The sequence below is a fragment of the Oncorhynchus masou genome, chromosome 1 (assembly GCF_036934945.1).
Source record: "Oncorhynchus masou masou isolate Uvic2021 chromosome 1, UVic_Omas_1.1, whole genome shotgun sequence".
NCBI classification, from domain to species: domain Eukaryota; kingdom Metazoa; phylum Chordata; class Actinopteri; order Salmoniformes; family Salmonidae; genus Oncorhynchus; species Oncorhynchus masou.
This window is the reverse complement of record NC_088212.1, coordinates 2,094,469-2,118,727: the sequence shown is the minus strand read 5'-3', so window position 1 is coordinate 2,118,727 and position 24,259 is coordinate 2,094,469. Positions and strand designations below refer to the sequence as shown.

Sequence of the window (24,259 nt, the reverse complement as noted above, 5' to 3'; positions counted from 1 at the left end):
TGAACTAGTGACGAATTTCCGGGCAAAGGGGATCAATTTTTTAAAAACTATTCCTTCATCTCCCCCTTTGCCTTGCAAGTGTATACTCGTCATCAGGAGTGTCCACTTAATTTGAGGGCTGAGGGGATAAGGTGTGTGGCTGAAGTGTTTGGACTGCACACCCTTTAGTTTTCTTATTTAATTCCCCCGGGTTCCAGCTGGTGGAGGTAATGCAACCATTAACATTGGCTGCCAGCCGCCGTTAAACCGCATAGAAGAAGAAGAAACCCCCCGGTCACATGACGTGGAGGTCTCCGGTCCGACCGACAAGAAAGTGGCGGAATTTAAGGTAGGTAAAAAAATATATATAATGATAGGCTGCTACACAAGGGTTGATTTAGCTATTTTGTTTTTTAAATAAATGTTTCGTGTCCGTTTAAGATTTACAGGCGCTGGACTTTCCTTTTATATTGCAGGGGTGGGGAGAAACATGTATAAACTGTGGAATGTCTGTTGTTTTTACCTTGTTAATATTTAGCCTTCGGGTTAGTAAAGCCAGAGTCACTAACTTGTTTTATTAACTAGCTAATATAGTTAAACGTGATTTTACTGCATATAACAGGCAACATGTTATCTGTTACCCATATTAACATTCAATGTGTGGACTAGCATAGCATTAGCATAGCATAGTATTAGCATAGCTAGATACGGACAGCTGTTGGCTAACTACACATGGGTATAAAATAAGGCGGGGTACTTCCAGGGGATTTTTTATCTTGTAGACAGGTTTTTCTTTTAGTCCGCCATTATTTAAAATTTGTAAACATTACTGTAATAGAATAATCAACATGAGGTACTTTAGTTAGCTACATGAAAGCTAACTTGTATAGCAGCTAGTTAGCGAGCTAGTCAACGTTTAACTAGCCACCAATCGAGTCAGAGGTGTATGTATTACACCGATTCTGTTGCGAAACGTTTTGCAAACAGATACAAATAAAATAAACAGTTTACTCATCGCTTTAACGTTACCTAAAAAGCTGTTAGGTTCATAAATGGAAGTTTGTAGAATATTTTTAATTGTATGGTTTCCATGCGTTGCCATGCCAATCTGAATTGTCTGCAAAGTATGCGGCACAAACTTGCCTATGTCTAAAAATGATCTCTTCTTCCATGCTCCTAAAGTGGAGTGAAATCCCGACTTCATCCAGTATTTTTATTTTATTAAACTCGTCCCGCGTAAATTCGAAATGTTATTTACGGTCCTGACAGGGTGAATCGTTTCTACACGCAGTACCGGGATTCAATGCTGCTGTTCCTGAATTTGATTGTTGCATTTTGCCTCTATTCTCTACACCCCTCAACGTATCAATACCGTAGTCTTCTTCATATGAGGCTTTATTAAACTTTCTTCCTGTAGCAGTGATTATCTGTAGTATTATTGTATAATTATTATATCTATATTATTATCTGAAAGGGGCTTTGGTTTTAGCGGGTCTGTGGGGTTGTTGTCTGTGTGAGGGCGGTAAACCCGAGGCCTTAAATCCGGTGGATTTGATACAATAGTGGCATTAAACAAGTGAGTGGAGTATGAGTATGTATTACATATTCCGGCTCAGGCTGACATCCTAAATACTAGTTCAACATTTTTAAAATGAATTTAATTTATCACCACTGCGTCGTCACCTAGTGAGGAAGATGTGTCATCCAACGCGGTTAGTATTATGGTTTGGAGAGGTTTTAGCCTGGTCGAGGTTAATGAGGGTCGAGGATGAAGTCCTGTAAGCAACAAAGTGAGGTCGTTTGATCAGATTGAATGGTGCGTGTAATCGGCTATATTGTATGCAGAGACCGTGGTATGAGTGAAGCGAGGTTGTAGATAATGTTATCTTAAACAATGGAGCTCGACAGAATGATCGAAGTTTATGCGTTGGCGCCATCTACGGGATGTTACGTGGGTGGACCAGTCAGTTACCGTTCTCCAAAACGTGTTCACAAATATAAACTTAAACTATTACTAACTATACAGTATATTCCTGTAAAAAGTCGATGTAATGTAACAACCCAAATTGTGCTCTTTAGTCTACGTTATTCTACACATTAGGCTAAAGGTTGTTGAAATAGTCAAATCATGTTTTCCCTAGCCAACAACCATTTGGCCAAATGATAAAACTGAACTGCGAGATTGCGTTACAAATCAAGGAATAAGAAAAGTTAGTTGACAGTGATTCTGTTTTATTTCAGACATGGAACCCAGGTATACATTTCCAGGGGTTTTATTCTTAAGTTTATTAACTGCTGTGTTTGCCCCCCATGTATTCTTAAATCTCCCATCATAGTAATATTTCCTCCATATCCCCCCACGACATTTTCTCCCCATTTCCACCCCACATGCACCTGCAATCCCCCCACAAATTAAATTACCCCTGCCCCTCCACACAAACCCCACTAAAAAGGTTTCAACCATTTGTTAACCCTGTCTGCGCTACGGCTAGGTAGGTTTTAGGTGATCCTTGAGGTGTATATTTTTAAATTTTACATTTATTTAACCAGGCAAGTCAGTTAAGAACACATTCTTATTTTCAATGACGGCCTAGGAACAGTGGGTTAACTGCCTGTTCAGGGGCAGAACGACAGATTTGTACCTTGTCGGCTCAGGGGTAACCTTCCGGTTACTAGTCCAGCGCTCTAACCACTAACCACTAGGCTACCTTGCCGCCCCCTTTTTATTGGTCAAAAACGGTAAAAAAATATATATAAAAAAACTATAATCTTTAAAAAAAAGTGTCAAGTCGTGTTCTCTGGTTCTTGTATACACTGTAAGCACATTTTGTAATATTCTGAAAAGTGGCCAAACTAAGTTGATATTTTCTGGGTAATGGGCGCAGCCATCTTTGACTTTGTTTATTTGCGTCTTGTGCCGTGTTCAAAACAACCGGGAACTCTGAAAAATAAAAGGTGAAATCGTGGCATCGGTGCTCTTCAGGTCGGAGCTCTAGAACGTTTGAATTCCAAGTTGGAAGACCTTTCATATAGATTTTCCCAGTTATTTTGAAATCTCAGAAGTCGGAGGTTGTTTTGAATGCGGCATTATAGTGAATGGATTAGGGAGTTTTCGCTTGTTAAATTAAAACAAACGTGGCTGCCATCATAGAATGTAGTTGCTGTTAGTTTAGCTGACACTTATTTTTTAAACAACATTACATTAGTCCCTTGTGCTCACTAGAGATGTGGTACATTGTAAACAAGTCTAGCTGTTAGGTCGTTTACTTGTCTTTTTTGTTTGTTGCTACTGTACCATTCACATATTTGATCACAGAAACATGATCGTACGCGTTACTGGGTTAAAAGGAGACACGACTGAACTACAACTTCTGTTTTAAGAACAAAATGGAACTCGACCGCGTTTGTCGTAAAAAGGTTTCTGTTGCAAAATGTTTTGCAACAATAGGAGTAATGAATACACCCCAGATGTGTTATTGGTCTCTCTAGGTTTGCTTGCTGAGTTGATCACAGTTGTTAGGACAGTGCTCCAACCCTGTTCCTGGAGTTTCCCTGCTGTGGGTTTTTGCTCCAACCCCAGTTGTGACTAACTAAATTCAGTTTATCAACCAGCTAATTATTAGAATCAGGTGCGCTAGATTAGGGTTGGATTGTGAAACTACAGGATGGTACCTCTCCAGGAACAGGGTTGGAGTTAAAACCTACAGGAGGGTACCTCTCCAGGAACATGGTTGGTGTTAAAACCTACAGGAGGGTACCTCTCCAGGAACAGGGTTGGAGTTTGATCTGGTCTAATGGCTCTGGCCTTATTCTCAACAATTTCCGATACTTAGCGGTCACATATAATAAGGATTGTAAGAAAAAAAAGGAAGTACATGCATAACAGTGCTCAAACATGACCCATATACACTGTTTTAAACAGACGACGAGCCTCGTCATTCCTTACTGTTCAAACAGACTACGAGCCTCGTCATTCTTTACACTGTTCAACCAGACGACTAGCCTCGTCATTCTTTACACTGTTCAACCAGACGACTAGCCTCGTCATTCCTTACTGTTTAAACAGATGAACATTGCTGCCTTATATTGACATGTGTATCCTCATGTCTTCCAGAGCATGGTATCCAGTTTCGGAGTGTCATAGCTTTAAGTGTTAAAAAACACGAGCAGTCGCAAGCACCGCCCAAAGACCGCCTATCAAGGAATTGAATCAACTGTGCCATCCCAAGGCGGTAGACAGTAGTCTCCCTAACTTAGCGTCCATTAAGTCAACGTTCTTCTAGGCAGAGGAAGGAGGTGTTAACTTGGTGAGTTCTGACCTCCGTGACCCTGGACTCTGACCTGGTCTCTGATTCACTGGTCTTGTCTGGTGATTCGCTGGTGCTTGACGAAGAGACCAATAAGGAGTTGAGGATGAACCTCCAGCAGCCCGCCCCTCTCATCCCTCCGGTCCACCCAGACATCCAGATGAAGTCTCTCCCGTTCTACGACGTGTTGGATATCCTCGTCAAACCCTCCAGCTTGGGTCAGTGTGTCTCTGGTAAATCAATCTAGGTGGACCTCTGCCATATTACTGGGCTTTATGTTTCTGGTGACGTGAATGATTTACTGCTAGAGTCTGATTTAGATGTCGTTTGTACATGTTGGTCACAATCTGTCCCTTTGTTGTCTATTCCATTTTTTTTTTTTTGAGTGTGAAACCATCCTGTAGTCATAGGTCGAGTGATTGTTGTTGTCAATATCATTAATAGATTTCTGGTAATCTGGAGACTGGCCAGGCTTGACATTACTGACCGAAGACTGCAATGAAGTGTCTGAATGTTGTTTTGCATCGTGTCACAATCTGACGTCTTTGTTAGGCGCCAGTGGAGTTCAGAGATACAACCAAGATAAGTACTTCATCTTCGCCTTGACCCCTCAACAAGTCAGGGAGGTGTGCATCTCCAGGTATGGCCTCCTCGATTTCACTAGAACTCCTACCCTGCTCTACACCTACCCTACCCTGCTCTACACCTACCCTACCCTGCTCTACTCCTTACCCATGCTCTACACCTACTCTAGTGTACCCTGCTACAGTCTTGCTCTACTCCTACCCTGCTCTACTCCTACCCTGCTCTACTCCTACCTTGCTATACTCCTACTCTACTCCTACCCTGCTATACTCCTACCCTACTGAGTCTTCCTGCAGCATCCCGTAGTAGTTCTGTTTCTAATTGTATTGGTTGGTCTTTCTTAAAGGGACTTTTTACCAGGCGGCAGAAGAGACTATATGGTTCAGATACAGCTGAGGTGAGAATGTAATGAATGTGGTTCCAGTGCGCATGTAGACACCTCCAGCCCCAGGAACAGATTTACTAAGAAACTGCTTTCTGGGAAATGTTTGTCTTTCTGTTCCTTTTAGGTTCTGTCTTTCAGAAACCAGTTGTCCCCAAGAAGACAACTACCCAAACAGTCTCTGCATTAAAGTCAATGGGAAGCTGTTCCCCCTTCCGGTATGTACTGGTTTCTTAACTGATCTAGGACCAGGTCCCTTTCCGTGTTATCTTGTTCATTATAATCTAAACAGAAAAACTGATCCTAGATCAGCACTGTCTATTGTGAGACTATTTGTGAATATAGGCCCTGATATAATTCATTAACATTATTTTATTTCTATGCGGTTATATGAATAACATAAGTTAACTTAAAACAAAAATTACCATAGTGTTTCTTTTAAAAAAGTTGCATCATACAGCTTGCATGGTGCCGTAGAATTCCACGTTAACTGTCAGCTGTTGCCAGCACCGGAGGGCATCTTTGAGAAGTGACGTTATTGACATGGCTTGGTGCTAGTTCACTGTAGCTGTTATAGCGTAACTTACCTATTGACATAAAGGCCTACTTTATTAGGCTACATGAAGCATACAAGTCATCCATATCTTTAAATACAGTCAAGCATTTTAGTTTAGTTATATAAAAAAAGACAACGGGAACCTTTACTAATTAAACAATGAATAAACTGTAACATGTCGGATAAAGCGTTAGAATTCGCGAATGCATTTGACTGTTTTTAATATTGGCTGTGAGACTTTAAATCGTCTTTTTGTTAGAACAGACTGTGGGATTGATTGTAATTTCTTTTTAAATTATTGTATTCGCTGTGTTAATAATGTTAGACATTTTGCTTAATTAAATTATTAATATTATGGTGTTTCTATGCCAAGACAAACAAAAATGCATTTTACAGTAGCCTATGTAAACCTGGGTTTCCATTAGGTCAAAATGGCGCTGTACAACGTGACTGGTCAGGAGTAGGCTTGGGTTACTAAGTGACTGAGTGAAGAGCAAAACATGTTTTCAAAATGCCTCCAAAAAAAGAACTTGTGAAGACCTACACATTTATTGTATTTAAATATAACAGGGATATTATTAAAGTGAAAAGTATTTGTTCTGACTTCCATTTGGTAAAAAAATGCACAAATCCCTGCAAATGAAAACAGTCTGATCTCCACAAATGGAGAAGTTTAATTTTAATACTAACTTGTGTTTGGTGAATAATCCAATAATTAATGTTGGTAGGAAACATCAGTTTACCGGAATCTCTAAATGAAAATACTGGCAGATCAATAAATGCCTTTGTAGATTTAATACAATTGTAGTAAGACTATATATTAATATCTAAGGGTTTTTATACAATTTATTGCAGGGTTAATAATTCATATATTTCTACAGGTTGATGCATTTTTTTCGTTGGGGCAAATCTGGTCTGTAATATTGAGTTAAATGTACATCTTTAGTACTCAAGTATCGAATACATTGCAAGTTTGCCCTTTTTTTGGCCATTAGGCTGAACTTTACATACATTTACATTTAAGTCATTTAGCAGACGCTCTTATCCAGAGCGACTTACAAATTAGATAGAACTCAACTCTGACTGACCACATCTATCAGTAGTCTAACGTCGCCTAAGGACTCTGTTTCAGAAACTCCCCTTTATATAGACTCACTCGTCCACTCTGTGGTAAATAAAGACCGTTTGTTATTTAGTGATTTTATTTCTGGCTTTAGAGGGAGAGAAACCAAAAGCCCACTGTGCCTATTTATAAAAGAAAAGTGTCCACATATCAAGTGTACTTGAGCTGTTTTGTATTTACCCAAGGTCCCTCAACTTCATTACCGCCGCCAGCTAATACATTATTTTCCTGACTCTAGTGGCAGAGAGGAGGGATTCAGACTGAAGAGTTCACACCTCCATTAATTTCCACAGTTGAGACCACTGATAGATCAGCGTTCTAACTTCCTCTTGTGATAGTGTGGCGCAACGACAGAATGCCACAATCTACCACTAACGGTCGCAGCCTAACTTTTTAAATGAAAGAACTTCATGGAGAAGTTGGTAATGCTGATACTGTCATGTTTTGTTTTTAGGGTTATGCCCCTCCCCCTAAAAATGGAGTGGAACAGAAGAGACCAGGACGACCTCTAAACATCACCTCATTGGTCAGATTGTCCTCTGCAGTACCCAATCAGATCTCTATAACGTGGGCACCTGAAATCGGAAAGGTAAGCAACTGACGTTGAGGATCAACGTACTCTTCATTATTTTCTTTATAGCAGTGGCAACTTCCTGCATTATAGCCGTCAGCAGCCTGATGTTGTTCAAGCAGAGGGGTATAATTGAATTTCTGCCTTGTTCCAGACATACTCTGTGTTGGTGTACCTGGTGAGACAGCTCACCTCACCTCTACTGCTGCAGAGGCTCAGGATGAAGGGCATCAGAAACCCAGACCACTCCAGAGCGCTGAGTAAACACACACACACACGCTCATATGGTCACATGCTTGTGCTCATACACGCTTGCTTCCACATGTTACTGTGTTTAATCTGTAATGCCCTGATATCTTCCTCTTTCAGTAAAGGAGAAGCTGACGGCAGACCCTGACAGTGAGATTGCTACAACCAGTCTGAGAGTGTCTCTCATGTGCCCTGTATGTAAAACCTGCTGGAAACAAGTGCATCTGATATAATTTCATTGCAGAAAGATTGACTGATTTATTAACTCTCCTTCTACTTCTTTCACGATCCTCTCCCCTCTCCCATATCTCTCCCTCTCCCATATCTCTCCCTCTCCCATATCTCTCCAGCTGGGTAAGATGCGTCTGACAGTGCCGTGTCGAGCTCTCACCTGTTCCCACCTGCAGTGTTTCGACGCAGCCCTCTACCTGCAGATGAATGAGAAGAAGCCCACCTGGGTCTGTCCTGTCTGTGACAAGAAGGCCCCCTATGAGAGCCTGATCATCGACGGGTTGGTTCCTCTCTCCTAATAATTATCATCATAATACCTGGGTCTGTCCTGTCTGAGAGAGGCTGCTACCTGAGCCTCCTCATCGCCAGGTCAGTGAGGGGAAACTACTGTTAGACTTCTCATTAGATACATTTTATTTCAATAATAAAAATATAAATTTGATTTACAGGCCGATTACTGCAGCGGCAATGATCTTTTAACGTGTTTTAGCCGAGGTTCAAAAACGGCTCTGAAAGGTGTAGAACTGTAGTGTTCTATGGAAGGTCAAACGGAAGGTTGTTGGAACACGGAACTCTGTCCCTCTGTCTGTCAGGTTGTTGGAACACGGAACTCTGTCCCTCTGTCTGTCAGGTTGTTGGAACACGGAACTCTGTCCCTCTGTCAGTCAGGTTGTTGGAACACGGAACTCTGTCCCTTTGTCTCAGGTTGTTCATGGAGATTCTGAACGACTGTTCCGATGTGGATGAGATCAAGTTCCAGGAGGACGGGACCTGGTGCCCCATGAGACCAAGGAAAGAGGCCCTCAGTGTGTCCTCAACCTGTATCCCAAAAATAGAACGTAAGTCAAGATGTATATATTCATAGAATCGGGAATAACAGTTAATCATTGGATGGAGGTATGCATGTGTTCCATCCTTTACAATGAGCCCGTCACTGCTGTAAATATCTACTAGTGATATGGGTGGGGGGTCCATAGGTATATGCATCAGTTATTATTATTATCATTGGACTATATTATATCAATATTTGACTTCAGGTGCCGATAAGATGTGCTGTTCCTAGTGCAGAGCCTCCTTTACGTTTGGGCTCATTTGATAGGAGGTTCCTAGTGCAGAGCCTCCTTTACGTTTGGGCTAATATGATAGGAGGTTCCTAGTGCAGAGCCTCCTTTACGTTTGGGCTCATTTGATAGGAGGTTCCTAGTGCAGAGCCTCCTTTACGTTTGGGCTCATTTGATAGGAGGTTCCTAGTGCAGAGCCTCCTTTACGTTTGGGCTCATTTGATAGGAGGTTCCTAGTGCAGAGCCTCCTTTACGTTTGGGCTCATTTGATAGGAGGTTCCTAGTGCAGAGCCTCCTTTACGTTTGGGCTCATTTGATAGGAGGTTCCTAGTGCAGAGCCTCTGTTTGGGTTCATTTGATCTCTGCAGCAGTCATATAGTGAGTAATATGTTTGGAACATCGTCGGGTGACGCGTACGGTGGGGGTGGTGACGCGTACGGTGGGGGTGGTGACGCGTACGGCGGGGGTGGTGACGCGTACGGCGGGGGTGGTGACGCGTACGGCGGGGGGTGGTGACGCGTACGGCGGGGGGTGGTGACGCGTACGGCGGGGGGTGGTGACGCGTACGGCGGGGGTGGTGACGCGTACGGCGGGGGTGGTGACGCGTACGGCGGGGGGGGGCGGTGACGCGTACTGGGGGGGCGGTGACGCGTACGGGGCGGGGGCGGTGACGCGTACGGCGGGGGCGGCGGTGACGCGTACGGCGGGGGGGCGGTGACGCGTACGGCGGGGGGACGCGTGTGGGGGGGGGACGCGTAATGTGGGGTGGTGACTCGTACCAGTCTAATACCAGTTTGTCTAAACTAGGTCGACACCTGTGTTTGGTTACTTTGATGCTGTTTGTTGATGAGTCACTCTGGTGATGGGAGGATGAACTGCAGCAAATAATTAGCCTTGGAGACCTGCCTGCTCGATCTCTCGATCTAGCGGCCTGCTGGCCAGCTGCACGGGGGAGACCGTGAATTAGCGGCCTGCTGGCCAGCTGCACGGGGGAGACCGTGAATTAGCGGCCTGCTGGCCAGCTGCACGGGGAGACCGTGGTGCGGCCTGCTGGCCAGCTGCACGGGGAGACCGTGAATTAGCGGCCTGCTGGCCAGCTGCACGGGGGAGACCGTGAATTAGCGGCCTGCTGGCCAGCTGCACGGGGGAGACCGTGAATTAGCGGCCTGCTGGCCAGCTGCACGGGGGAGACCGTGAATTAGCGGCCTGCTGGCCAGCTGCACGGGGGAGACCGTGAATTAGCGGCCTGCTGGCCAGCTGCACGGGGGAGACCGTGAAGTAACTGCCTATCCAGCCTTGACACTTTTTAAACGTGTTTCATTCTCCCATCACACACACAGTAACTCCTCTTGATGTGAATGATTCGTCCCCTCTGGCATTTAGCCACCATTGTCTTTCTGCCGTGCACTCATTTTAGTTTGGTTTCACATTCGGGCCTATAAACATCAGCACCATAACACTCCCCAGACAGCTCTAATGGTATCTAATGACCTAAATGTATAATGGCCACATATGTTCTAGAATATTCCCAATAGGCGTAACCGTAGCAACAGTAAATATTAGGCCGTAGCGCAAAAATAAACAGACATGTCCACTCCTCAGACATGCATGTCTAATGACGTAGACACACAGGGTGCCTTCATCCTGCTGACTATGGAGTGTATATAATGGGCTGGTGTGTACTGGGAAATGTCCAATGGGTGTCCCACAGATTCTTAGTATGGCACCACCTCTACGTTTTGGCTTCATATCGCTAATATAACACACAGTATTGGGATTTACACATGGTTAACAACTGCCACAATGTATTCACATTTCTGGGGTTAGAAGGCGGGGTTAGAAGGCGGGGTTAGAAGGCGGGGTTAGAAGGCGGGGTTAGAAGGCGGGGTTAGTACTGAGTCTTCCTGTGGAATTCTCCCAGAGCTTGTTGAGTCACTTAACATCCCACATATATAATTGCAGAGTTTCTTAACTTCAGTTTAACCCGTTGATTAATACATTTTAAACCATAATCTCGTCGTCACCCCCCCCCCCAGCACGTCAGTGTGCGGTGGTCCCTCCCCACAGAGAGCCCAGCTCGACCAATAAGAAGGCAGACGTGATCGACTTGACCCTAGAGAGTTCGTCAGAGGACGAGGAGGAGGAGGAGGAGGAAGACCCTGACCCGCCACTCAAGAAGCGATGCCTCTACATGTCCAAGACCGAGGAGGTGCACGCCAAGGGGTGAGTTAACTAGTGTGTGTAGTAGTGTAACTTAATTAGTCTTTGATTGGAGGTCATATTGACCCCTTAAATGAACCACATGATGATCTGTCGACTGTTTCTCATCCCCAGAGTGTTGTCCTATCAGCCGGCGACGGTGTGCCTGCCAAACGTACACGCCCTGGACACCTCATCCTACCTGACAAACTCACTAGCCGACTACACAGTCCCCTTCCACCACTCCACCCTGTCCACCGTCCCTACGGACATACAGGGTAAGTCACCCCGCCCCTACGGGCACGCGGGGTAAGTCACCCCGCCCCTACGGGCACGCGGGGTAAGTCACCCCGCCCCTACGGGCAAGCATTTCTGGCAAACCTTGTTGGAGCTTTGACCTCTTTGTCCTACCGATCAAACAATGACATGCTTTGTCTAAATGTCTGGTAATAGCCCGTGTCTGCGACGTAGCTGGTGAGTTCAGAGGAGGAGTGTGAAACTGTTTTCCCCCCTCTCACCTAGGTCTGGATCTGTTCTCGCTGATCCAAGGTGACCCGCAGCATTACAGAGCTCCCATGTTCCTGGAGAACCTGACCAGCAGCCTGCAGGGTGCCACCACTAGCGCCGGCCTGGTGTCCTCTTCTAGCCAATACGAGACCAGTTCCCACCTCTTCTCCACCTCTTCTTACCAAACTGGGGTTATTACCGGGGGAGGGGTAGGGTCCAACAGCATCTCAGACATCATCTCATTGGACTAATTCTCTGGTCCCTGTGAGCTCATTGGACTGATTGTCTTGTCACTCACAGGAGCCTTCAATTGGCTGTGTCCTGAAATGGAATCCTAATCCCTATATAGTGCACTACTTTTGGCCGTACAGCAGAAAGTAGTGCACTATATATGTAATAAAGTCTGCATCAGAAATGGCACCATGTCCATAGGCCTTCACCACCGGGACAGGCTGTGGCCCTCACCACCGGGACAGGCTGTGGCCCTCACCACCGGGACAGGCTGTGGCCCTCACCACCGGGACAGGCTGTGGCCCTCACCACCGGGACAGGCTGTGGCCCTCACCACCGGGACAGGCTGTGGCCCTCACCACCGGGACAGTAAAGATACATTCCTTTCGCCAGACCCCTGCTTTGTAGGTCAGAGTTGATGAAAGGATAAGAAAGTTAAGAGGCCCCACACCTAGACTCCACGTTGACCTGAGGTGGCGCCTCACCTGCAGACTCCACGTTGACCCGAGGTAATGAGGAACAGAAGATTTCTATTGGATGAACTGACATGGAAGCAGGAAGTGGGACTATGGTTGACGGTGTGGATTGTTTGAAATGGTTTTGTGTCAGTACCTAGGAGTCATCCCAAGGCAGCTCATTGTTTTACTAATTAAGGGTTCAAGGATCAACACTCTGTAAAACCCCATTGTACGGTACATTCGGAGTGTTCATACCCCGTTGATTAATTAAATATTATGTTACAGCCTAAATTCAGAATGGATTCAATTGATGCCCCCCCCCCCGCCCATCTACACACAATGCCCCCATTAATGTCAGTGAAAACATATTTTTAAACATTTGTGCAAATTTATTGAAAATGAAAATACAAAAATAAATAATTTTCATAAGTATTTTTACCCCTGAGTCAATACATGTCAGTCTTTCTGGGTAAATCTAAGCTTTGTGGATTGTACAATATTTACACATTTGTTATTTTACATGTTTTTTTTCAAGCTCTGTTAAGTTGGTTGTTGATCATTGTTTGACAGATATTTTCAAGTCTTGACATTGATTTTCAAGCAGATTTGTCAAAACTGTAACTCAGCCACTCAGGAACATTCATTGTCTTGGTAAGCAACTCCAGTGTATATTTGGCCTTGCGTTTTCGGTTATTGTCCTGCTAAAAGGTGAATTAGTCTCTGTTTGTTGGAATGCAGACTGAACCAGGTTTTCCTCTAGGATTTTGCCTGTGCTTAGCTCTCTTCCGTTTATTTATTTTTTTATCTCCCTTGCAGTTGACAAGCATACCCATAACATGATTCAGCCCCCACCATGCTTGACCATATGAAGAGTGGTACGGAGTAATGTGAGGTTAGATTCACCCCAAACGTAACAGGACATCAACTTTTATTTTTTATTTATTTTTGTTTTTGTTTGCGGTATTACTTTAGTGCCTCTTATTGCAAACAGGATGCATGTTTTGGGAATATTTTAATTCTGTACAGACTTCCTCCTTTTTCACTGTCATTTCGGTTAATATTGTGGAGTAACTACAGTGTTGATCCATTCTCCTACCAGTCATTAAACTTAACTGTTTTAACGGCACCACTGGCATAATGTCCTCCCTCAACTGCGTTAGGAAGGACGCCTGTCTCTTTGTAGTGACTGGGTGTATTGATACACCATCCAAAGTGGCACAGAGCAAAAATATGAAACGCAACATGTAAAGTAAATAAAAGAGCCCTCAAATGTTCCGTATGCTTATGCAAATTTGTTTACATCCCTGTTAGTGAGCATTTCTCCTTTGCCAAGATAATCCGTCCGCCTGACAGGTGTGGCATATCACGAAGCTGATTAAACTGCATGGTCATTACACAGGTGCACCTTGTATTGGGGACAATAAATGGACACTCAAATGTGCAGTTTTGTCACACAACACAATGCCACAGATGTTTTGATGGAGCGTGCAATTGGCATGCTGTCGGCAGGAATGTCCACCAGAGCTGTGGCCAGAGAATTTAATGTTAATTTCTCTACCATAAGCCACACCCAACGACGTTTAAGATTTGGCCCTACGTCAAACCGGCCTCAACTGCAGACCACGTGATTTAAAAAATATATTTTTTATTGAAACTTTAACATGTAACCCAGGACCTCCCCGTCTGGCTTCCTCGCCCATCGACCTCCACGTCTGGCTTCCTCGCCCATCGACCTCCACGTCTGGCTTCCTCGCCCATCGACCTCCACGTCTGGCTTCCTCGCCCATCGACCTCCACGTCTGGCTTCCTCCCCCATCGACCTCCACGTCTGGCTTCCTCGCCCATCGACCTCCACGTCTGGCTTCCTCGCCCATCGACCTCCACGTCTGGCTTCCTCGCCCATCAACCTCCCCGTCTGGCTTCCTCGCCTGGCAGATGGTCAGAGGCCAACCACCCAGACAGCTGATTTTCTGATCCACGCCCCTACTTATTTTTAAAGGTACCTGTGACCAACATATCTGTATTCCCAGTCATGTGAAATCCATGGATTAGGGTGTAATGAATTGATTTCAATTGACTGTTTTCCTTTAAATGAACTAACTCAGTAAAATCTTAGAAATCGTTGCATGTGTTTAAAAAAAAAAAAATGTTCACTGTACATCAGAAGTATATTACATGATCTGAGTTCTGATATTTGGCAAGGTGTACAAAATTAGTCATCCTAGGACGACGGTGTCCAGTTTTGCACAGTCAGACCCACAGCTTGAACCCTGGAAACGCTGCTTGCAGCTTTAATTATCTAGTGAAAACATGCTAAATCCTGTGAGATGAGGCATAGAAGGATGCCAAGTTGCACCATGGTGAAGGACCACGGGCGAAGGCCAAATGTTGGCTCTAACAAGCAATTCAAAATGCAATCACCCCATCTGACCTGTAGGGCCTTTCTCCTCAAATTTGCCTCTGGAAAAACACTGTGCTTCTGGAACTACTGGGCCTATCTAGAGGCAACTTGATATATGTATATAGAGTCAATTGACCAAATGTCTCAATGCAATATTTTCCAGTCTGGTGTCTTAAACATGGCCAATAATCAATCACGTGGGTGTGGTCTTGCACATAAATCAAGACACATTCATATTGTAACAAAACGTAGTGAAAATGTTCGCTGTTGAGACTCGACATTGGCAAGCACATTCAGATCTGTTCAGTTTCGCCACACGGTGGCGCTGTTGGACGGGCAACACCGTTCATGCTCATAGCCGACATATTGCTTGAGCTCGAGGCCTGGAAAATATGGTTTACACTTTAAAAAGACACCCAGTCACTACAGAGTTTTTCTTCTCTCACAAAATGTAAAATCACAAAACATTCTCCGTGTTAGAGCCTAACTACGTGTTAGAGCCTAACTAGACGATGTAGAATCACAAAACATTCTCCGTGTTAGAGCCTAACTAGACGATGTAGAAGCCTGGGGAATGTTGTATTATGAATTTTATACATTTGTGTTATTGTTACTATGAATGGTTGTTTAACCTTTTTAAGGAAAATTGTTCATTTGTCACATCCCTAGTACATAGATGCTACATACCAAATTTGATGCTAGTCGGTCTAGCAGTTCTGGAGAATACATTTTGAAAGTAGTCAACATCATTGAAAATGGGCCAAAAGCATACTGCATCATGTGTTCGATGTTGAGTTCTGATATTTTGTAGGTACAGAAGTAACTCATCCGAAGGTCACGAAACTTAAGTGCCAAGAGTGCTCAAATGGCATGTTTCCCAAAACGTTGAAAATGTTGTTCTGTATTTAGTTTTACCGTATGTATCTAATTACTATTATTGTATTTGTATTTAATATATCTATTAGCTGCTGCTTGGGGTCCAGCCAAATTAAGGCAGTTACACCATTTTAAAAACAACTTCTACAGGAACCCTCCCCCCCACAGGACGGTTGAGCTAGCGTAGGCTAATGTGATTAGCACGAGGCTGAAAGTAACAACATTTTCCAGGACATAGACACATCTGATATTTGGCAGAAAGCTTCAATTGTTGTGAATCTAACTGCACTGTCCAATTTACAGTAGATATTACAGTGAAATAATACCATGCTATTGTTTGATGACAGTGCACAGTTATGAACTTGAAAATATATTAATAAACCAATTAGACACATTTGGAATACATTTTGAACATGAATACAATGGTTCATTGGATCAGTCTAAAACTTTGCACATACACTCAAATCTAAATGGCGCCGGGGCTGGAATAATACATTTCAAAGATGATGGTACAAAAAATGTTTAAAAATACATGTTTTTTTCTTTGTATTATCTTTTACCAGATCTAATGTGTTATATTCAACTACATTGTAGAAATTAAACATCAAAGTGCATATCCTTGCTTCAGGTCCTGAGCTACAGAGATTTGGGTCATTTTAGGAGAAAAGGGGGAGGATCCTTGAGGTTTTCATTCACAACAGATTTCACGGCATATTAAGTGTCTGACCTCAGACCACTACTCTCCTACCACATATCCACAATACAAAATTAATGTGTGTGTATAGTGCGTATTTTATCGTGTGTATGCATGTGTCTGTGCCTATGTTTGTTGCTTTATAGTCCCTGCTGTTCCATAAGGTATATTTTTATCTGTTTTATAAATATGATTCTACTGCTGCATCAGTTACATGATGTGGATTCAAATTTTATGAAGTCATGGCTCTATGTAGTACTGTGCACCTCCCATAGTCTGTTCTGGACTTGGACTGTGAAGAGACCTCTGGTGGCATGTCTTGTGGGGTATGTATGGGTGTCTGAGCTGTGTACTAGTAGTTTAAACAGACAGCTCGGTGCATTCAACATGTCACTTCTCACAAATACAAGTAGTGATGAAGTTAATCTCTCCTCCACTTTGAGATAGGAGAGATTGACATGCATTTTATTAATATTGGCGCTCTGTGTACATCCAAGGGCCAGCTGTGACGTCCTGCTATAGGCCAATATAAAGTTCCCTAGGTCCCTCTTTGTGGCACCTGACCACATGACTGAACAGTAGTTCAGGTGTGATAACTAGGGCCTGTAAGACCTGCCTTGTTGATAGTGCTGTAAAGAATGTAGAAACTTGGGCCTGTAGGACCTGCCTTGTTGATAGTGCTGTAAATAATGTAGAAACTTGGGCCTGTAGGACCTGCCTTGTTGATAGTGCTGTAAATAATGTAGAAACTTGGGCCTGTAGGACCTGCCTTGTTGATAGTGCTGTAAATAATGTAGAAACTTGGGCCTGTAGGACCTGCCTTGTTGATAGTGCTGTAAAGAATGCAGAGCAGCACTTTATTATGGACAGACTTCTCCCTGTCCAAGCTTCCTAGTCAGTTGTCCAACTGAAATGTGTCTTCCTCATTTAACCCCTCTGAATCAGAGAAGTGCGGGGGGGCTGCCATAATCGACATCCACGTCTTCGGCGCCCAGGGAACTGTTGTATCTATGTTTTAACTGAAAGATTACAATCCAGTTACTCCAAGCAGTTTAGTCACCTCAACTTGCTCAATTCCCACATTATTCATTACAAGATTTAGTTGAGGTTTAGTGAATGATTTGTCCCAAATACAATGCTTTTGAAATATTTAGAACTAACTTATTCATTGCCACCCATTCTGAAACTAACTGTATTGCAGTCATTTCAGTCGCTGTAGTAGCTGACGTGTATAGTGGTTGGTCATCTGCATACATACCAGTAGCATGTCGTTAGTAAAGATTGAAAAAAGTAAGGGGCCTAGACAGCTGCCCTGGGGAATTCCTGATTCTACCTGGATTTTGTTGGAGAGGCTTCCATTAAAGAACTTCCTCTGTGTTCTGTTAAACAGGTAGCTCTTTATCGACAATATAGCAGGGGATGTAAAGCCATAACAGATACGTTTTTTTCATCAGGTGACTGATAGACAATATCAAAATCCGCAATGGAGTGTAATAAAACAGCCCCAAAAATCTATTTATCATCAATTTCTCTTAGCCAATCATCAGTCATTTGTGTAAGTGCTGTGCTTGTTGAATGTCCTTCCCTATCTTGGAGCATCCCTTTTTATATTACGTGTAAAATTGTATACAAGTTAATAACCCCAAATCAAAACTGGTTTCCGGACTAAGAGTCCCAACTGTTGAACCTTTAGTTTGTTGGTTTTAAGGCAGGATATTTTAACACATTGATATCCATGTTCACAGAACTAAATGTAGAGTTGTCCTTCTTTGTTACAATGCTTTGTTAAACACAACCTAAAGCAATCAGGGCCTGAGAGAGTGAATTTGTATTTCATGTATAAATGTATACATTAAGTAGAATGACATTTAGACCACAGCCTGGCATGAGATGTTTGGCCATATATAGACCACTACCCCTCCTTACCTCCACCTACAGTCACTTACCTCTTTACCTCAACGTATGGAACCTACCCACTAAAACATTATGACTGTGACATTAGATTAAGTTAGTTGAATGTTTTAATATGAAAACTGAAGGCTTATGGGAACTTGAATTTAAGGGAATATATGTTATTTTATGGAGAATATAGCCCTACTTAACAAGGTAAGTTATGGTAACTTTAAATACTATGTGGGAAGAAATGAGAAAGATGCTCCTCTCGTTTCACTATGCCATCATGATAACACACAACAAGGTCATGTTTTAAATGTACTGTCAGGATCTGACTTAGACAAAGATAGACAAAGATATATATATATATATATATATATCTCTTTGTCTATGTGTGTGTGTATATATATATATATATATCTCTTTGTCTATGTGTGTGTGTATATATATATATCTCTTTGTCTATGTGTGTGTGTGTGTGTATATATATATATATATATATATATATATATATATCTTTGTCTGTGTGTGTGTGTTCCTGTATTAGGGAACCTTTTCCTTTTTCAGTTAAAATACAATGCATTGTTGTATCATCTTTTCTGTTATTATAATTGTTGGTGTATTTGTATATGAAGCCCCTAAATAAGATCTGGTGCAACCAATTACCTTCAGAAGTCACATAATTAGTTAAAGAAAGTCCACGTGTGTGCAATCTAAGTGTCACATGATCTCAGTATATATGGGGTGGCAAGTAGCCTAGTGGTTAGAGTGTTGGACTGGTAACCGAAAGGTTGCAAGATCGAATCACCGAGCTGACAAGGTAAAAATGTCATTCTGCCCTTGAACAAGGCAGTTAACCCACTGTTCCTAGGCCGTCATTGAAAATAAGAATTTGTTCTTAACTGACTTGCCTAGTTAAATAAATTAATTTCCAGAGTAATATGATTAAATTGGTCTAATTACATTTTGTCCAGGGCTTACAGTGGCGAAACTATTCACCCCACTTGGCATTTTTCCTATTTAGTGGCCTTACAACCTCAAATTTATTCATTTATTTTTTTGGCGGGTCACTGAAATACTTATAATAGCCTTACTTTTTATTTTGTATTAATTCCAATACTGTTTTCTATGCTTGTTTTGGCTTAATACTTTGAAACACTGGTGAACTTGTAGTCTGGACGGACCTTTTTTTCATGTAGGCAACAGTAGGCCTACACCATTTTCTTCATAATGCATTTAATACAAGGCTCCACTTTTTTTGTGTACATTACACCATTTCTTTTCTAATGCATCTTATTCAAGGCTGTCAAATTCTGAGTGTTGCCAGATTGGATTTAAAAAAACAAAGGTATTTGATTGGGGATACATTTTTATGATGGGACATTATTATACACACTGTATACACTCACAAAAACACACACACTCACTTTGTACTCATGTTATAGCCAATTTGCTACGTTCCCCAGTTTCTGTGTTGTGGGTTTGTATATGTGTGTTTCAGGAAATGGCTTCCTGGATACTAAGCAGCTGATTGGTCGGCCCCCATTGCTGATTGGAGCTCTGACCCCGTCCTCTCGTCAGGAGATACAGCTGTTTTCAATTACCGACTCCTCCTGCAGCTTTAAAAACCAGTGTTCCTTTGTTAGAAAGAGCTTCTTGGTACGTCCTGTGTTTTGGTCTGTATAATTTGTAAAGTGTTTTGTAGCCGCCCTTGCTGACGTTTGTGTATGCCATAGGACTGTTTTTGATTAGTGAAATTGTTCACTCAGTTTGTATTATTCTGTTTCATTTGTTCCCCGGGGGGGGGAGGTATCTTGGGAGTGCTTAGGCAAGAGGCCTGCGGGCATACTTATACCCGTATTGTATACTCTGTCTATGCACCCTAGATAAGACCTGGGTGGACCATCCCCTATATTTTGGTTAGCAGGCTAAGATAGGTAAGTAATGGGTGGGTAGTAGAGGTGGTTCTTTGCTTTTGTTCCTTCCAGACCCCTTTCCCCAAATTAAAGTGTGAAGGAAATACATTCCCTGTTAACGGTCAAATTCTCTGCATCTGTCATCCTTACCTCCACCTGCAGTCACATACCTCTATAACTGCAGTCGCATACCTCTATAACTGCAGTCGCATACCTCCACCTGCAGTCGCATACCTCCACCTGCAGTCGCATACCTCCACCTGCAGTCGCATACCTCCACCTAAATCAAATTTATTCATATAGCCCTTTGTACATCAGCTGATATCTCAAAGTGCTGTACAAAAACCCAGCCTAAAACCCCAAACAGCAAGCAATGCAGGTGTAGAAGCACGGTAGCTAGGAAAAACTCCCTAGAAAGGCCAAAACCTAGAGAGGAACCAGGCTATGTGGGGTGGCCAGTCCTCTTCTGGCTGTGCCGGGTGGAGATTATAACAGAACATGGCCAAGATGTTCAAATGTTCATAAATGACCAGCATGGTCGAATAATAATAAGGCAGACCAGTTGAAACTGGAGACCTACAGTCGCATACCTCTTTACCTCCACCTACAGTCGCTCACCTCTTTACCTCCACCTACAGTCGCATACCTCCACCTACAGTCGCATACCTCTATACCTCCACCTACAGTCGCTTACCTCCACCTACAGTCGCTTACCTCCACCTACAGTCGCTTACCTCCACCTACAGTCCCATACCTCTTTACCTCCACCTACAGTCGCATACCTCTATACCTCCACCTACAGTCGCTTACCTCTTTACCTCCACCTACAGTCGCTTACCTCCACCTACAGTCGCTTACCTCCACCTACAGTCGCTTACCTCCACCTACAGTCGCATACCTCTATACCTCCACCTACAGTCATATACCTCCACCTACAGTCGCATACCTCTATACCTCCACCTACAGTCGCATACCTCTATACCTCCACCTACAGTCGCATACCTCTATACCTCCACCTACAGTCGCATACCTCTATACCTCCACCTACAGTCGCATACCTCTATACCTCCACCTACAGTCGCATACCTCCACCTACAGTCGCATACCTCCATACCTCCACCTACAGTCGCATACCTCCACCTACAGTCGCATACCTCCACCTACAGTCGCATACCTCTATACCTCCACCTACAGTCGCATACCTCTATACCTCCACTTACAGTCACATACCTCTATACCTCCACCTACAGTCGCATACCTCCACCTACAGTCGCATACCTCTATACCTCCACCTACAGTCGCATACCTCTATACCTCCACCTACAGTCGCATACCTCTATACCTCCACCTACAGTCGCATACCTCTATACCTCCACCTACAGTCGCATACCTCTTTACCTCCAGTCCCATACCTCTTTCACTCCACGGGGAGTTGATTGTAGCAGGGTGTTGCGTTCCCTCCAAGAGGCGTGGGTAACGCAGCTCTTGACTTTTGTATGAATTTCACTGAAAATAGCAATAATTAATCAACACACTACTGTAAATAAATGGACACAACCTGTTATAAAACTAAATAAATGGTAAGAAATACTCAGTCTGAAGTCATTTGGCTATGGGTTTCAGAGCCATATAATAATGATACAAGTTATATCAGCTGAAAACAAGTGTATTTACAACCGGTGGGGTTGTTGTTGGGAATATAGTACAGGTATAGTATAGGAGAGTGACATACAGTACCAGTCCAAAGTTTGGACACACCTACATTGTAGAATAATAGTGAAGACATCAAAACTATGAAATAACACATGGAATCATGGAGTAACCAAAAAAGTGTTAAACAAACCTAAATATATGTGAGATTCTTCAAATAGCCACCCTTTGCCTTGATAACAGCTTTGCACACTCTTGGCATTCTGTCAACCAGATTTATGACGAATGCTTTTACAACAGTCTTGAAGGCGTTCCCACACATGCAGAGTACTTGTTGGCTGCTTTTCCTTCACTCTGCAGTTCAACTCATCCCAAACCATTTCAATTGGGTTGAGGCCAGGTTATCTGATGCAGCACTCCGTCACTCTCCTTGGTCAAAAAGCCCTTACACAGCCTGGAGGTGTGTTGGGTCTTTGTCCTGTTGAAAAACAAATGATAGTCCTAAGTGCAAACCAGATGGGATGGTTTATTGCTGCAGAATGCTGTAGTAGCCATGCTGGTTAAGTGTGCCTTGAATTCTAAAATCATTGACAGTGTCACCAGCAAAGCACCCCCACACCATTACACCTCCTCCTCCATGCTTCACTGTGGGAACCACACATGCGGAGATCATCCATTCACCTATTGTGTCTCACAAAGAAACACGATTGGAACCAAAAATCTCAAATTTGGACTCATCAGACCAAAGGACAGATTTCCACCGGTATAATGTCCATTGCTCGTGTTTCTTGGCCAAAGCAAGTCTCTTCTTCTTATTGGTGTCCTTTAAATCAAAGCACATTTTAGTGGTGGTTTCTTTGCAGCAATTTGACCGTCTCCTCTGAACAATTGATGTTTAGATGTGTATGTTACTTGAACTCTGTAGCATTTATTTGGGCTGCAATTACTTAGGCTGATAAGTTTAGAGTTATCCTGTGAAGCAGAGGTAACTCTGGGTCTTCCTTCCCTGTGACGAGCCAGTTTCATTAGAGCACTTGATGGTTTTTGCGACTGCACTTGAAGAAACTTTCAAAGTTCTTAATTTTCCAGATGGACTGACCTTAGTGTCTTAACGTAATGATGGACTGTCGTTTCTCTTTGTATATATGAGCTGTTCTTGCCATAATATTGACTTTGTCTTTTACCAAATAAGGCTATCTTCTGTATACCACCCCTACCTTGTCACAACACAACTGATTGGTTCAAACGCATTAATAAGGAAAGACATTCCACAAATTAACTTTTAACAAGGCACACCTGTTAATTGAAATGCATTCCATGTGACTACCTCATGAAGCTGGTTGACAGAATGCCAAGCGTGTGCAAAGCTGTCATCAAGGCAAAGGGTTGCTACATTGAAAAATCAAAAATATATTTGGTTTTGTTTAACACTTTTTTTGGTTACTACATGATTCCATATGTGTTATTTCGTAGTTTTGATGTCTTCACTATTATACTACAATGTAGAAAATAGTAAAAATGAAGAAAAACCCTTGAATTAGTATTTTTTATTTAACCCTTAATTTACAATGTAAATTGACTACAGCAACGACCTGGAAAATAGTTACAGGGGATAGGAGATGAATGAGCCAGTTGTAAACTGGGGATGATATGAGGGCCAGATTGGGAATTTAACCAGGACACCGAGGTCAACACTCCTACACTTACAGTAAGTGGCATGTGATCTTTAGTTACCAGAGTCAGGACACCCATTTAACATTCAATCTGAAAGACAGCACCCTACATAGGGCAATGTCCCCAATCACTGCCCTGGGGGATTGGGACCATCTTTTTTTTGACCAGAGGAAAGGGTGGCTCCTATTGGCCCTCCAACACCACTTCCAGCAGCATCTGGTCTCCCATCTAGGACATACCCTGCTTAGCTTCAGAAGCAAGCCAGCAGTGGGTTGCAGGGTGGTATGCTGCTGATAGGACACACATAACTTTTGACTGGTACTGTATAACCCCTAACTTGACTTCAGCCAATGAGAATCAAGAGGGGCCAAGCTTCGTCCTTCATGACTGGGATAGCAGGCTAGTGACTGCATCGCAGCGCTTGCAGTTAGCAACTGATTGCTTCCAAACCATTCATTATTCTATTTACGATTTCCAACTTGTTGTGTAATGTTGATGTCCAATGGCTGATGAGCACGATACGTTTTATCTACAATTTCTCTTCATACGACAAGGATTGAGGAGGATTTGCCAGTAGATAGTAGACTTCATTCATGAGGTTGACTGCTTGTCCAGCTTGCTAGCTAAGATTTAGAAAGTATTACGTTGACATCAGTCCAATGAAAGCTACTGTAGATATAACGTGATTTGACATTTTATCTGTGACCAATGACCTT

The 24,259-nt window shown here is 43.0% G+C and overlaps 1 protein-coding gene across 2 annotated transcripts; it reads left to right on the top strand.

The window, feature by feature from the left end:
- The first annotated feature begins 240 nt into the window (after window positions 1-240).
- On the top strand, window positions 241-13,565 carry LOC135507909 (E3 SUMO-protein ligase PIAS2-like). 2 transcript variants are annotated; one of them, XM_064927817.1, is made up of 13 exons: window positions 241-328; window positions 4,094-4,504; window positions 4,839-4,926; window positions 5,218-5,268; window positions 5,381-5,471; window positions 7,387-7,521; window positions 7,658-7,763; window positions 7,873-7,946; window positions 8,103-8,263; window positions 8,689-8,822; window positions 11,081-11,267; window positions 11,379-11,521; window positions 11,766-13,565. In XM_064927817.1, exons 2-13 carry the CDS (start codon window positions 4,393-4,395, stop codon window positions 11,999-12,001), a joined length of 1,518 nt encoding a protein of 505 aa, XP_064783889.1. In that variant the 5' UTR covers window positions 241-328; window positions 4,094-4,392; the 3' UTR covers window positions 12,002-13,565. The 2 variants fall into 2 exon arrangements, with proteins under 2 accessions (XP_064783889.1, XP_064783801.1); XM_064927729.1 differs by having other exon boundaries at window positions 4,094-4,519.
- Window positions 13,566-24,259: the final 10,694 nt, after the last annotated feature.